At 29.6% G+C, this 14,214-nt stretch overlaps 5 protein-coding genes across 7 annotated transcripts; 2 read left to right on the forward strand and 3 right to left on the reverse strand.

Moving 5' to 3' along the window:
* Nucleotides 1-1,220: 1,220 nt before the first annotated feature.
* On the forward strand, nucleotides 1,221-7,551 carry LOC124498459 (retinoic acid receptor RXR-alpha-B). Of its 3 annotated transcripts, XM_075729141.1 has the most exons (7): nucleotides 1,221-1,847; nucleotides 2,071-2,180; nucleotides 2,278-2,331; nucleotides 5,341-5,851; nucleotides 5,923-6,563; nucleotides 6,625-6,834; nucleotides 6,904-7,551. In XM_075729141.1, exons 1-7 carry the CDS (start codon nucleotides 1,777-1,779, stop codon nucleotides 6,948-6,950), a joined length of 1,644 nt encoding a protein of 547 aa, XP_075585256.1. In that variant the 5' UTR covers nucleotides 1,221-1,776; the 3' UTR covers nucleotides 6,951-7,551. The 3 variants fall into 3 exon arrangements, with proteins under 3 accessions (XP_075585256.1, XP_046918172.1, XP_046918171.2); XM_047062216.2 differs by having other exon boundaries at nucleotides 1,221-2,180; XM_047062215.2 differs by lacking the exons at nucleotides 1,221-1,847; nucleotides 2,071-2,180; nucleotides 2,278-2,331 and adding an exon at nucleotides 4,250-5,148.
* Nucleotides 7,552-8,231: 680 nt separating this feature from the next.
* Nucleotides 8,232-9,369, forward strand: LOC124498463 (uncharacterized). The gene has a single exon (XM_047062219.2). It carries the CDS (start codon nucleotides 8,594-8,596, stop codon nucleotides 9,239-9,241), a length of 648 nt encoding a protein of 215 aa, XP_046918175.2. The 5' UTR covers nucleotides 8,232-8,593; the 3' UTR covers nucleotides 9,242-9,369.
* LOC124498460 (uncharacterized) lies at nucleotides 9,278-11,566 on the reverse strand. Its single transcript, XM_047062217.2, has 3 exons — nucleotides 10,329-11,566; nucleotides 9,836-10,255; nucleotides 9,278-9,768 (listed from the first exon to the last, which is right to left on the reverse strand). The coding sequence occupies exons 1-3, from the start codon at nucleotides 11,090-11,092 to the stop codon at nucleotides 9,396-9,398; spliced, it is 1,557 nt and encodes a 518-aa protein (XP_046918173.1). The 5' UTR covers nucleotides 11,093-11,566; the 3' UTR covers nucleotides 9,278-9,395.
* A 48-nt stretch (nucleotides 11,567-11,614) lies between these two features.
* On the reverse strand, nucleotides 11,615-12,632 carry LOC124498461 (nucleolar protein 16). The gene has a single exon (XM_047062218.2). The coding sequence runs from the start codon at nucleotides 12,571-12,573 to the stop codon at nucleotides 11,872-11,874; it is 702 nt and encodes a 233-aa protein (XP_046918174.2). The 5' UTR covers nucleotides 12,574-12,632; the 3' UTR covers nucleotides 11,615-11,871.
* A 40-nt stretch (nucleotides 12,633-12,672) lies between these two features.
* LOC124498464 (uncharacterized) lies at nucleotides 12,673-13,740 on the reverse strand. Its single transcript, XM_075729145.1, has 2 exons — nucleotides 13,481-13,740; nucleotides 12,673-13,402 (listed from the first exon to the last, which is right to left on the reverse strand). The coding sequence occupies exons 1-2, from the start codon at nucleotides 13,664-13,666 to the stop codon at nucleotides 12,818-12,820; spliced, it is 771 nt and encodes a 256-aa protein (XP_075585260.1). The 5' UTR covers nucleotides 13,667-13,740; the 3' UTR covers nucleotides 12,673-12,817.
* Between the last annotated feature and the right edge of the window lie 474 nt (nucleotides 13,741-14,214).

Below are 14,214 nucleotides of genomic sequence, written 5' to 3' on the forward strand. Positions count from 1 at the left end.
TGTTTTTTTTAAATAGAATCAAAGATTCCTCTTTCCGGCTTTTCTGAATTCCAAATTATTCTATTAGCCGGTTATTCTAATATAATTTGATTCGTTAATTAACCATTATCTCAAGTGTATTGAATGCAATTATCCATAGATAGATAGAGAGAGAGAGAGACTAAAGGCTTGAGGGTTGATTTGAATTCATTATTTTTTTCTGCTTCTTTTTAATAATGAATCCCTTATATAGTAGAATCCAGTAGGATTTATTTTTTTATTATTATTTTTGTTTCCCAATTATAATAGAAAAGAATTGGCGCGCGCGCATATATTCGAATTAAGCGAATTCATAAATAGGATAGTTTTTTTTGGAAAATTACAAAATACGTGTCGCCATCTTTCGATGAAAAAATTGATCAATTTCGAAAATCAATAGATGGCGACACATGTGGCTGTAATAATTTTTAAATTGGGCCAAAAAAAAAAATCCGATATATATAGATCACAAAATATATCTGATATATCTGATGAATAATACTGCTAGCATAATATAATGTGTTTATTATATAGGTCATTTATAATTTACCACTGTATGTTGAACCAGAATTCTTTAATACACTAAAAAAAAACCATTTCCTTTTGAATGATACAAAATTCCAATGAAATACAGAATTGTTTCTACGAATGACAAAATTAATGATTCCATTCAACTACACAATGGTCAATAAACTTTTATATATAAATGATCGATAATGTCAGCAACAAAAACACACACACACACACACACACACACACACACACAAATATGGAATATAGAATTCAACGACAACGAACAACAAAGAAGAAGAAGAATCGAAATGAATAAATAATTTCTATATGGCTGATGATTTGTAATTTTCATCAAATCATTCATTCAGTCAATCATTATCGAATGACAGAGACAATAATAAATGCACACTGTGTGTGTGTGTGTCATGACAATCAGTCACTGACTTTTTTTTTTGCTACGTTTTTTGTTTTGTTTTGTTTGGTTGTATCCAACGAACATCGCATCACATCACAGAAAAAAATGTCATGTTTTTTTATGCATTTTTTTTTTTGGCTTTGGCTTTGGATGGTTGGGTATTATATTTGTTGATGATGATGATGACGATGGTGGTGGTAGTATGATCAGTGTGGTTTGTATGTCATGCCACTACTTGATCAATAATAACAACAAAAAAGAAACCACTTCTTGTGTGTGTATGTGTGTGTGGATATTTTGAAGATCAGAATAGAATTGTGTGAATCGTAACGAAAGTTTTTTTTTGAAGAACACCAACAACAACAACAACAACAACACAATGATTGAATGTGTGGATACTCTACAGCCAACCCAACAATAATAACAACAACAACGACAACAACAACAACAAAAAACCAGAAGAAAGAAAGTGAAAAGAAAGCGCTTTCTCCAGAACTAAAAAAAAAAAAAGAAAAGAAACGAAAAGAAAAGATCCAATGTGCTCATGAGTGCACTTTGCGTCGTGTGTTTGATTGATACAACAAGACAAAACAAAAAACAAAATCCGTCGAAACAATAAAGTGAATCCAAGATTAATTTTCGAGAATAATTTTTAAAAATAAAACAAAACAAAACCAAAATTCTTAAATTGTTCGTGTTTTGTGTGTATGCGTAGTGTGATTGAAAATGTTTTGACATTTTTTTTGACGCTCAATTCGTTGTGTTTGTGTGTGATGATATGATGGTTGGTTTTTCGTTGCAACCGATTAAAATACCTGAAAATTGTTCCAATGAATGTTGCTGTTATTTTTTTTCTTGGTTTTTCCTGGATAATGTTCCTGGATAAAAAAAAATTTATTGTGTAGGTGTCCCATGTGATGTTTGTGTGTGTGCGTTTTGTCTGTTTATTTTCTTGCAACTATAGTTTGTGTGTGTGTGTGATGTAATTATTTGTTCCTGAATACTAGATAATTACATTCAACACCAACATTTGTTTCGTCATTCATTCCTAAAAGTGAATTGTTGTTGTTGTTGTTGTTTTCATTCCATTTTTATTGACCAATTGTGATTGTCATTGTGAATAGACAAAAAAAAACAGCTGGACAACAACAACAACGACCAATTACGGTTAAGGTGTGTGTGTGTGTGTGTGAACACCATCATAAAATGTCCATACCTGAATCGAATAAAAATAGTAGGTGTTTTTGATTTTTTTTAACGAAATTTTCTTTACAATCTAAATCTAAATTTCATTTTTTTTTTTTTGATATTTTCAACAAAATTTCAAACAGTGTTACAAATTAAAATTGAACAAGATGAATCGTTGGATGAATCACTTTATCTAGGTAAGTTTGTTTGTTTGTTTTGTTTATTTTTTTTTTTTTTTTTGGCGCCTTTTGCATCCAACCACACAGACAAACACACACACATATACATTCAAATGATAAAAATATTATTACATCGTGTTGATAATAATCATCATCATCATCATTATTGTATGCATACATAAATTATAACTGAAGAAACATAGAAAAAAAGCACATCCACCCACACACACACACGTGATCTCTATTCCATACCAATAGATGGCAATATATTTATCGTGTGTGTGTGTGTGGGTGAATTTTTAAAAAAATTTAAATTTTTTTTTTCTGTCTACCACTCTGGTTGAAGTTTTCATTTTTTTTTTTTTTAATTAAATAAAGTTCATCATCATCATTGTTCACTGTCTGATTCGATTGCACACACATCAGACATGATGATGATCATTATTATTGAACAAATTCAATTGATTGTGAAACAAAAGCAAAATAATCAAATTTTTTTCACTCAATTACCAATTTTGTATGAATCAAATGGCAAAGAATCAATCAATCAATCAATAAAAAAAATGAGCTAGACGTAATGTAATGTTTTACATTTTGTATATTGCCAGAAAATTTAATTTAATTCAATATTTAAAATTTAAATCCATATCAATATTCATCAGACGACGATCAGGTTCAAATACGATCGTAGTCTGACAAATGTTTTATATGTATTTTGAACGAAAAATGAAAAATGTCATTCGACACACGAACAGCCAATTCATATTTTTCACGATTTTCAGCCAAAAAAAAAATGGGTAAAAAAAAAATCTTTTCCACTATTTCAATGTCAATTATCCATATTGATTTTTACAATGCAAAAGATGCTTGTTGTTGTTGTTTTCGTTGTTCGGGTTGTCAAAAAATAAATCAACAACACAGAAAAAAAACTCACAAAATGAAAAAAAAAAATAAAAATGTGTCAACACCACATTCTGGTCAGGCAAACGAGAGAAAGAAAAAGAAAATGAAAAAAAAATTAATAAGCAGATTAAATCCCCAAAAAAAAAATATATTATTGCATAAATTCATCTCTAATTCCATATTTTGAAGGTCAAAAAAAGTTCTTGACCAAAATTTGTTGTTGTTGTTGTTGTTGCTCTTGTTTGATTAATCTATTCTGGTTTCTGGTTGAAATGTTTTTTTTTCATATTTTCTTTTCGTTTTTCAATTTCGAATCGATACAAAGAAAAAAAAGGATTTTGGATTGATTGGCGAAACTGCACTTGGTTTCATTTTCTTGTTTTTTTTTGTTTTTGTTTTTGTTTTAATTCGTTAACAGTCTGTGTTTTACGCCCATTGTATATTATTATTCTGTCTATTTTGCTTGTTGTTTCAAATTTTTTTTTTGATTTCGATAAATTCACACATTCGATGGATTGATTTTCGGGTAAAATTTCATTTACTCATGTCAAAAACAATAAAAACGCTGTTAATGAAATTATTCTGTTTTTTTTTCGTCTTGGTGATCTGATTTACTTTGAATTGTTTTTTTTATCAGGCAACCATGATAAAAAAACAATTTTGTCTGATTGTCTGACATTCATCAATTCATCAGACATTATTATGGTTGATATATAAACAAATTAATTAATTAATATGGATCAATTGAGATTTTTCCGTTTCGTTTCGTTCTGTTTTGTCTTTTTTTTCGGCTGATTGAAATTATAGATTATCTTTCGATCGATTCATTTTTTTCCGATTATTATTTATTATTTGTTAACATATGATGGTTTTTATCATCAATTTTCATATATACCACTACTACTATTCGGTTATAAAAAAAAAATTAAATTAAATAGCTGTAAAATCCAATGTATGAGCGCTGGCGCGTTGATGATTGATGCTTGTGGATTTGAATATATATCGGTAATAATAATAAAAGAAACGAAAAAAAAAAATGACGATCATTCAGATTCGGATTCATACATTTATATTCAATTGATGTTTTCGTAGTTGATGATTGATTGGATTGAATTGAATTGAATTGAATTTTTAAACTAATAATGACTTCATCCATGATGAATAATCATAATTTATCAATGGACATTGATAATGGTCATCATCAGAATGATGTTGATGGCCATTGTCATGGTCATAATATACAACAACAACAACAACAACATTATCAATTATTTTGTGATATAACTGCATTACATTGTTCCGGTTTTAATGGTACGATTAATGTTAATAATAATAATTCAAATGATGATGATCAACGAATTCAACAACAACAATCTGATAATCATCATCATCATCATCATCATGATGCCAAAATGATTGTTCCGAAATTATTTTCTTCATATCATCATCATCATCATCATGATATTGATGAAGAAAATGGTAGTAGTGGTGGTAACGGTAGTTATGAAATGATTTCTAATTATCATCATCATCATCTTGAAAATTCATCATCATCAACAACGGCTACAAATCATATGATGACCAATTCATATGCTTACCATCATCAACAACAACAACATCATTTTCATCATCATGGCCATGGTCATCATCCTGATACAGCATCATTTCAAATGTTTTATTATCCTTATCATCATCATCGTCATCATCATCACACTAATCATTTAAATTCATTGAATGATACAAATTCTACACAATTTTATATACAAAATTTTAATAATGACCATCATCATCATCATCATCAATCACAGGAATTATCGAAAAATGTCTATTATCAACAACAACAACAACATTCATCGATCCAACAATCGGAAACATTAAATTGGATTAATTCACAGAATTTTCAATCTAAATTCTCATCATCAGCTTCTTCAGGTATATCGTTGCTCTTGTAAACGCAACGATTCATAGTTTCACAATTTATCAACTTGCACGCGCGATTATTTTTTTGTTTTGTTTATGTGTGTTTGGATGCTAGTGGTTATTTTTTTTCTCATTTTTCACTTAACCCTTTCGCATTAATTTTTATTTGAAATAAATAATTTGTTTTTTTCTCTCAAATTACAGCTGCAAACGGAATAATAACAACAACTACAACAGCAACAATAACAAATGGTTCTGGTCCAAATAGTGTAGTCAGTTCGATAGCATCGATATCACCATCTTCGAGCAGTACTAATGTATTTTCACCATATCCATCGACAACAGCAACAACAACAGTTCCAGTAACATCATCTTCTTCAACACAATCAATTTCATTATTTCCATCATCATCATCATCTATAAACAACAATATGTCCTCAACAACAACAACAGCGGCAACATCATCATCAACAACAACATCACCACAAATGAATAATGGTAATGGAAATTCCAATGGCGGTAATAATCAAATTGTTGCAAGTTCAGTTGGTTCACCACAATCAACTACAAATAATAATAATAGTTCATCATCATCAACGGCAAATAATAATCAATCTGGTGGATCATATCCACCAAATCATCCATTAAGTGGATCAAAACATTTATGTGCCATTTGTGGTGATCGTGCATCCGGTAAACATTATGGTGTTTATAGGTTCGTTCGTTTTTATTTCTGGTTCTTGGTTTATAGTTCATAATTTTTTTTTTTCATTTATAATTTTTCAGTTGTGAAGGATGTAAAGGTTTCTTTAAACGTACCGTACGAAAAGATCTATTCTATGCATGTCGTGAAGAACGTAGCTGTATAATTGATAAAAAACAAAGAAATCGTTGCCAATATTGTCGTTATCAGAAATGTTTACAAATGGGTATGAAACGTGAAGCAGTACAAGAAGAACGGCAACGTACAAAAGAAAAAAATGATAATGAAGTAGAAAGTACTTCCAATTATAATCATGATCTCTTGTTACAACAGATTCGTGAAGCAGAAATGCGTATAGATATTAAACTACGTAAAGAAAGAATAACGGATATAACCGATGCAGTGAAACAACAAGTTGCTCAATTATTTGAATGGGCTCGTATGATACCACATTTTAGTGAATTACATTTAGATGATCAAGTATCATTAATGAAATCTGGTTGGAATGAATTGCTCATTGCTGAATTTGCACATCGTTCAATAGAAGCGGATAAAGTATTAGTATTGTCCAATGGTTTCTATATAAATGAACAAGCGGCAAAAAGTACCGGCATTGGTGAAGTATTTCAACGTGTATTGACCGAATTGGTTAGTAAAATGCGTGAAATGCAAATGGATAAAACAGAAATTGGTTGTTTACGTTCGGTGGTTCTTTTCAATTCAGGTAACATTTGAATGTTGTTTGGTTTTTTTTCTAATTTTTTTTTGAATCAATTTTTATACAGAAATGAAAAATCTTAAATCCGTTTCCAATGTTGAACAATATCGAGATAAAGTATATGCAGCATTAGAAGAACATTGTAAATCACATTATCCAAATCAGCCTGGCCGTTTTGCTAAACTATTATTACGTTTACCACCATTGCGTAGTATTGGCCTTAAATGTGTTGATCATTTATTTGTTAAACAATTGGGTTTATTAAATAAAAATATCGGTATGTTTTTTATTCTGTATGGTTTCCATTTTCATTTTCATTCATTCAATTTTTTTCTTTCACAATCAGATGATTATATTCTAGAGAATCTAGAATCACCATCAATCAATCAATAATCAATGATCATTCTGCCCCCATACGCTGTTCTATCCGATGAAATATTGATTTTCTTTTTTTTCAATTGATTATCATACAATCCTGTTTTCACATGATATCTCATTTCATTGTGGTTTTTTTTCCTTTTCTTTAAAATTTTATCTTTTAGAAATTTTTTTTTTGTTCTGTTCATATCATTTGATTTCGGATTATTAGAAATTACATATTTTGTAAATTTTTATTCTCTATGTGTAATCACATTGTTTGCTCGTATGCATGTATTTCTTATTACATTGGTAATTATTGTAAAATTCAAAAAAATGAAAAAATTGAAAAATGAAAAATTGAAAACAAACTCTTAAAACAACTCTCATCATCCATCAATCTCATATATATTGTCATCGAATGTTTTGATCTCTTCATTGCTCTCTCTCTCTTTCTATCTTGGATTTATATCCACTTCCAAAAATTTATCAATTTTTTCTCTGTTGATGATTTATCAGATTTACTTGCAAAAAAAAAAAATGATGACAACAACAAAATTGATGCAATTTATTGTATATGCAACAGGCTACTACTACTAAATGTTATTTAAATAAAATTTTATTCCAGAGGGTTGAACATTTGTGTATGGTGGTGGACATTGGTCAATGTTCATTAAATTCAAGTTGAAATTGAAAAATAACTGAATCATAGTTTTATTTTATTTTTTCCATCAGACGGCAGCACTTTCATCAATCAAATACCGGTAATTTTAAATTTTTAAATTATAATTTATTCAGTTCAAACTCGTCGTTTAAAATGTGTGTGTGTGTGTGTGTGTGTGTGTGTGTGTGTGTGTGTGTGTGTGTGTGTGTGTGTGTGTGTGTGTGTGTGTGTGTGTGTGTGTGTGTGTGTGTGTGTGTGTGTGTGTGTGTGTGTGTGTGTGTATGAGATAGAGTACAGAACAAAAAAAAAAATATCGGAAGCTTGGAATGGTTGCATTCATTCGATCTCTTCAGGTAATCAAGGATCGTGTTTTTCTTTTAAATTTAGATTTGAAAAAAAATTAATTGCTGCAAATGAGAAAAAAATGCGGAACATTCACCTCGTCGTCGTCGTTGTTGTTGTTGTTGTTGTTCCCACCATGTGATGATGATCCATGATGAATGACAAGTTTATTTTCTCTCGCATTCGTATCATCATCATCATCATCATTATTTAAAAACTTGGATGATGAGTTTTTTTTTTACTTGAAATTAATTTCATTTCAAATCTTAAAGACACACACACATATATACTGAGTGGTAGTCCTCGATCACAATAATCTTGTGTGTATAAAGAAATGAAAAAAAAAATTTTGAATTCAAATTGAAATGATCCTGACATTTTATGAATGATTTGTTGTTTTCTGTTGTTGTTGTCGTTATTGATCAAAATCGAAGGTGAGATTCATGCACACACACACACACACACGAAGAAAACATTGATCCAATGATCATTATCATCAACAAATAAACATCGACGATCCATCCTTGTTTTTCAAATAATTCAGAAAAAAAAGAAAGAGAATTCCTACCCTCATAATAACAATCTAGTCACCTAATCCTTCATCATTGATTCATTCATTTATTCGATAATCAACAACAATCAATCAATCGATAAAACAGTGAAACGGAAAAATATGTATCTTATCATCATTATTTCATATTATTCGAATCTATTCTCATCATTATTGTTATTAGTGTTATTAATTTATAAATTCGATAATCATTTTGTTCACACCTTAACAACAACAACAACATCATCATCATCAGAAATGATTTCGAAATCATCATTGCCAACAACAACAACAACAACAAATGATATTGCCACATCTTCATCATCATCATCATCGACCATAAATTTTCAACAACAGCAACATTCAACATATCGTTCAAATTGTCCAAAAACATTAAATTGTACAGATGGATATTTTGATGAAGGAAAAGATTGCTATGAATCCAATCGTAATCGTTGTAATTGTATTGCACATTGTTGCCTAGCATTTGATTGTAGAGATTGGGGACATTTGGTACAATGTCGGCGTAAATGTGGCACTCAAACACCGAATCGTTTTGGCCTAAAACGTAGTGATAAATTAGAATGTGAAAAATATTATTGTGAACGATATTATTTTGATCCATCATGGGATGCACGAAATGCAAATGATGAACAACGTAATTGTATTGGCCATTGTTGTTTTGCATTCGATTGTCGCCGTGCATTAGGTTATTGTCGTCATGCATGTGGTGTTGAAAATTGGGTTACAGCTCGACCATTAGGCAGATAAATGTTTTAACCTGTCAATCAATCAATCGATCGATCAATTATTGATTTAATTTATTGATTTTTCATCACTACTCATTGTCCAAAAACACCCACACACATTGGATTTAAACAAAATACAAATGCAGAGAAAAAAAACAGAAAGACAAACACAATGTTTAATAACCATAAAAACTATCACCACTATAAAGATCATCATCATCATTATTATGATGATAATTGGAATAAAAAAATTTTTGTATTTGTTCTGAATATTCATCTTGTTTTTGTTGTTGTCGATGATGATCATTGTTAATTGTTTTTTGTATCCAATCAGAATAATAACTTATCCGTGAATAAATACCCGGATAATGACGACGGCCACAACCAACACCATATGAAACAATACCATATAGAATATTACGATTAACCAATGGATCAAAACGAAATAATGGCCCACCGGAATCACCTTGACATGAATCTTCACCTTCATCACCGGCACAGATCATATTTTCCGGTGTAAATAAATCTTCATAAACATTTTTACATTCACTAATTTAAAATTTAAAAAACTTGTTAATAAAAAAAAAATCTTTAAACAAAATCATGATCAACTTACAAATCGGATCTGGATGTTACATTAACCGCCTGCAACGATGGTGCTGATTTTCCATTTTCCATTGTTCGACCATAACCAGAAACAGTAAAATGATCACGATAATGATGAAATTGTCGTTCTAGTTGCGATGATGTTGGCAAACAAATTGCATTTTGTATAGAATTCGGTAACAATGGTAATCGTTTGGAAAGTTTAACTAAAGCCAAATCATATTTGGATGAATTTTTTCTATATAATGGATATTTAATAACTTTTTCAATATTCGATATGATTCGATTATGATCATCATCATCATTATTATTATTCTGATGACTATTGATATATACAAAATTTGAATATCCATTCGGTAAAGCAGTATTGGCACCGGAACTCATTCTCACTTCATTCAACTGATTAGATTTCACAGGATTTCCTCTAAGCCTGAAAAAAAATTTTTTGTTGAAATTACACATTTACAATTGCATAGAGAAACTAAAAAAAAAAAAAAACAAACCATCCAAAACAATGAGCTGCTGTTATCACCCATTCTGGATGAATGATGGCACCACCACAAAAATGTTTATAATTCGATGTATATGGTCCACGTGATCGTTGAAATGACACTTGCCATGGTATCTGGCTAATATCAACACCATGTCCACCGACAATTCTTAATTGATTACGACGAAAAAATGGATCATTCGATGTTTTTATATGATCATAATAATTAGCAAATGATGATGATAATGACAACAATGATGATGATGATGACGGTGAAGGTGGTCTTGGATCATGGCGACGAGCAAATGAATAATAATCATTTTTACCACAATTTGATGTACAACATAGATTATGATTAATGTTTTGATTCCAATAATGTTCATTAGGTTTCATTGCTATTTTTACTGGCACTGTTGTCGTCGTTGTAGTTGTCGCTGCTGTTGTTGTTGTTGTTGTTGTATACAATGATGATGATTGTTTTGTTCGATTACGATTTGGATACATTTCATTTTGATGATAAATAAGTGCTAATAATGGATGATATTTCATTAATTCTTGATCATTGAAAAGATTAAACCATGAATCATCATTATTATAATTATTGGTCAATATTGTTGTTGGAACATTTCGATGATAATATTTATTATTATTATCGATGACATTCGAATTGGTTTCATTTTTATTGATTATGTTGAATAATTGTAATACAAGCAACATTGTACCGATTGGTTGTTCATGAATCGATGACGCTGGAATCGATATTGAAGTAGTGTCCATTTTTTTTTGTAGATGTTTAAAAGAAATTTTTTCCAGCAAAAAAAAAAAGAGAAAAAATAGCAGTTTCTTCAGTTGACAATCACTAATACACAATGAATTTTTTTTTACACTAAAAAATTATTTAAAAGCAAACGCGTTTTTTTTGTTGCTATTGTCGTCATCATTATGATGATTATTTGTGATTAATTTAGATGAAATCAATATCAATCAAGAAAAATCAAGGACATAAATGAATATTTATATCTGGTTCAGATTGAATCTGAAAAACACGAGCAAAACACGATGTTTATGTCATATGAAAAATATGGCAGCAGCAGCAGCAAAAAAATTTCGAAAATTTAATTTAATTTTTTTTTTTTTGACAGGATATACAGGTGAATTTTACGTGGATGTCATTTTTTTTTTTTTTTTTTTTGATTGATATATGGTTACACACACACATATGCATTTGTTTCTTCGATAAAGAAAACCAACAATCTGTTCGTGGTATATTGGATACACACACACATACATTGCACCAGGTTAATCTCTATCATCACCATCGCCATCAGTCATGGTTCTGGTATTTTATTTTTATTTTGTTTAATAATAATGAAATGAAATATGGAATAATGAAAAAAAAATCAATTAAACATTGAGACTAATGAAGCAAAAATCGGTAATGGTGCAAATAGGGATGGATGGGATAGAAAATGTAATGGCTATTTACGAAAAAAAAAACACGAAAACCATGACTAATCGGATTGACAATTAATTTCCAACAAAATTCATCAACAACATCAATAACAGTCATCATCATCGTTGTCGTCGTCGTCGTCATCATCGATTTTAGTTTCACACATTTTTATAGCTGTTTCATATACATTTCTATGTGATTGATTGGCAAGAAATTTTTGAATTTTCGTACGAATCTGTCCAACAGATTCTTGATAATAATTTCGTCGATCACGACACATTGCTTCATAATCATTGCCATATTTTTCAATCATATATGCACAGAATTTTATCTGTTCGGGGCCAAAACGAAAATTTTTCCTTACAGGTTTCGATGCCAATTCGGTTAGTTTTTCAACAACTGTTGTTGATGTTTTCGTTGTATTTGGTTTTGCATTCTGTGCCATATCATCGATGGAAAATTCATTCGATTTTTTCATTTTTCGTTTCCGATGATTTCGTTCAAGTTTTCTATGTAATCGTTGTACAATACTATCGTTACGATCATTATTCAATGCAGGATTTTTATATTTTTCATGAAATTTCACATCACTCAATAATTTATTCGGATCTTCTGCAAGTCCCATATTTTTCATATTATTTATAAGTGATTTTTTATCATCCCACGATTGACGTATGGCATCACAATTGATTGTATTACATTTACGTAGTACACGTAATCGTTGACGTTTTAGTTTATTACTACGTCTATAATGAAACGATCCGGCTTTCAATCTTCGCCGTGAAACACCAGATGCTTTTCCCATTTTATCGTATAAAATATAAAAAAACAGAAGAAAACATAAATCCACAAAAAAAACACGTGTATTCAAATACAAAGACCGTTCATATAGGACGTGTCCAAATTTAAACGATGAAAATCATTCGATTTTATTCAAAAAGACAGAGAGAAAGAAAAAAATAGGTAATTATCATCCATTTATTTACAACAAACAAATCGTCATCATCATCATTTTATTATGTCATTGCAATTAATCAATAATCAATCAATTAATTTTGTCGTTTACCATTTTTACGTTTTTTTCCATTCTTTTTTTTACTTTTTTTATTCTTTTTATTTTTTGATTTTGATTTCGATTTTGATTTTGAATCTTTTGTTTTATTATCCGATTTATTTTGTTTAGATTTTTTCTCCTTTTTTGATTGTTGCTGTTCGGTGACTGTTTTCTTAGCTTGTTCTTGACCATCAACTTGTTGTTGTTGTTCCACAGAAGAAGATTCAATCGATTGATCATGATTGGCTACTTCAACATTGATTTCTCGTTTAGTTTTAGTTTTAAAATCGGATGTTTTTGCTGTTTTAGTTTCCACTGTTTCCTGTTTGGTTTGTTTTTGTTTTTTCTTCGGTTTATCATTTTGAGGTTTTTTTATTTTCTCCTCCTTTTCATGATAATTGATGGTGGTGGTGGTGGTGGTGGTGGTGGTGGTATCGTTTTCGTCAATTTGTTTTTGCTGTGCAATAAGCTCATCTTGTTGTTCTTTTGTTTCAACGATTATGTCTTCGACAATCACTTCTTTTGCTTTTTTCGATTTCTTTGCTATTGTTTTTGTTGCCAATTTTTCATCATTTGAAATCTGTCCGCAAAAAAATGAAATGAAATGTTGAAAGAAACAAAAAAAAATATTTCCAAATGGAAATCATAATTAACTTACATTACAAGTGTCAGATGAATCAATCGGTGGATCGAATGTTTTTTCGCCACCACCCCCACCACCACCATCATCATCATTGATTGATTGTATAGAATTTTGTTTTTTTGCATCAACTTGTTTTGCAAAATTATTATTATCGATTACAATCAATGTAATTACAAACAAAATTATGGTCAATAAACGCATGATTGATTGATTTTACTACTTTCGTTCACATAAAAATGAATTTTTCAATATTTCAATTGAAATGATTTTTGATTTTGGATGTAATGTGCAATATTTATATAGTGTGAAACAAAACATATTGAATTTCTTTTCTGGCCAATTGAAAAAAAAATAATGATAACGCATTTTTACATTAATAATATATCAATATCAATCAATCAGTCAATCATCATTGATTTTATTGATTGACGTCTATATAGGCAAATCAATTGGATATCAGTGTGTGTGTGAAAGCAAACGAAAATATCGATCCATTTGATTTTTTATCAAAATCAAATGATGATAATGATATATTGTGGATACATTTCTTTCAAATTTTATTGACATTTTTGTTTTTTTCGGATAAACATTTTCAATTCTTTTTTTGATTATCATTATTTGATACTGTAATTTTTTTTTTTTTTTTGATGTGTGTCTAAAAAACAATTTCCAACAAGTCGCAAGACCACGATGATGATGATGATGATGACGCAAATTTTTTTTTTTGTTTTTGTTTATTTATTTATTCA

The sequence above is a fragment of the Dermatophagoides farinae genome, chromosome 3 (assembly GCF_024713945.1).
Source record: "Dermatophagoides farinae isolate YC_2012a chromosome 3, ASM2471394v1, whole genome shotgun sequence".
Taxonomy (NCBI): Eukaryota; Metazoa; Arthropoda; class Arachnida; order Sarcoptiformes; family Pyroglyphidae; genus Dermatophagoides; species Dermatophagoides farinae.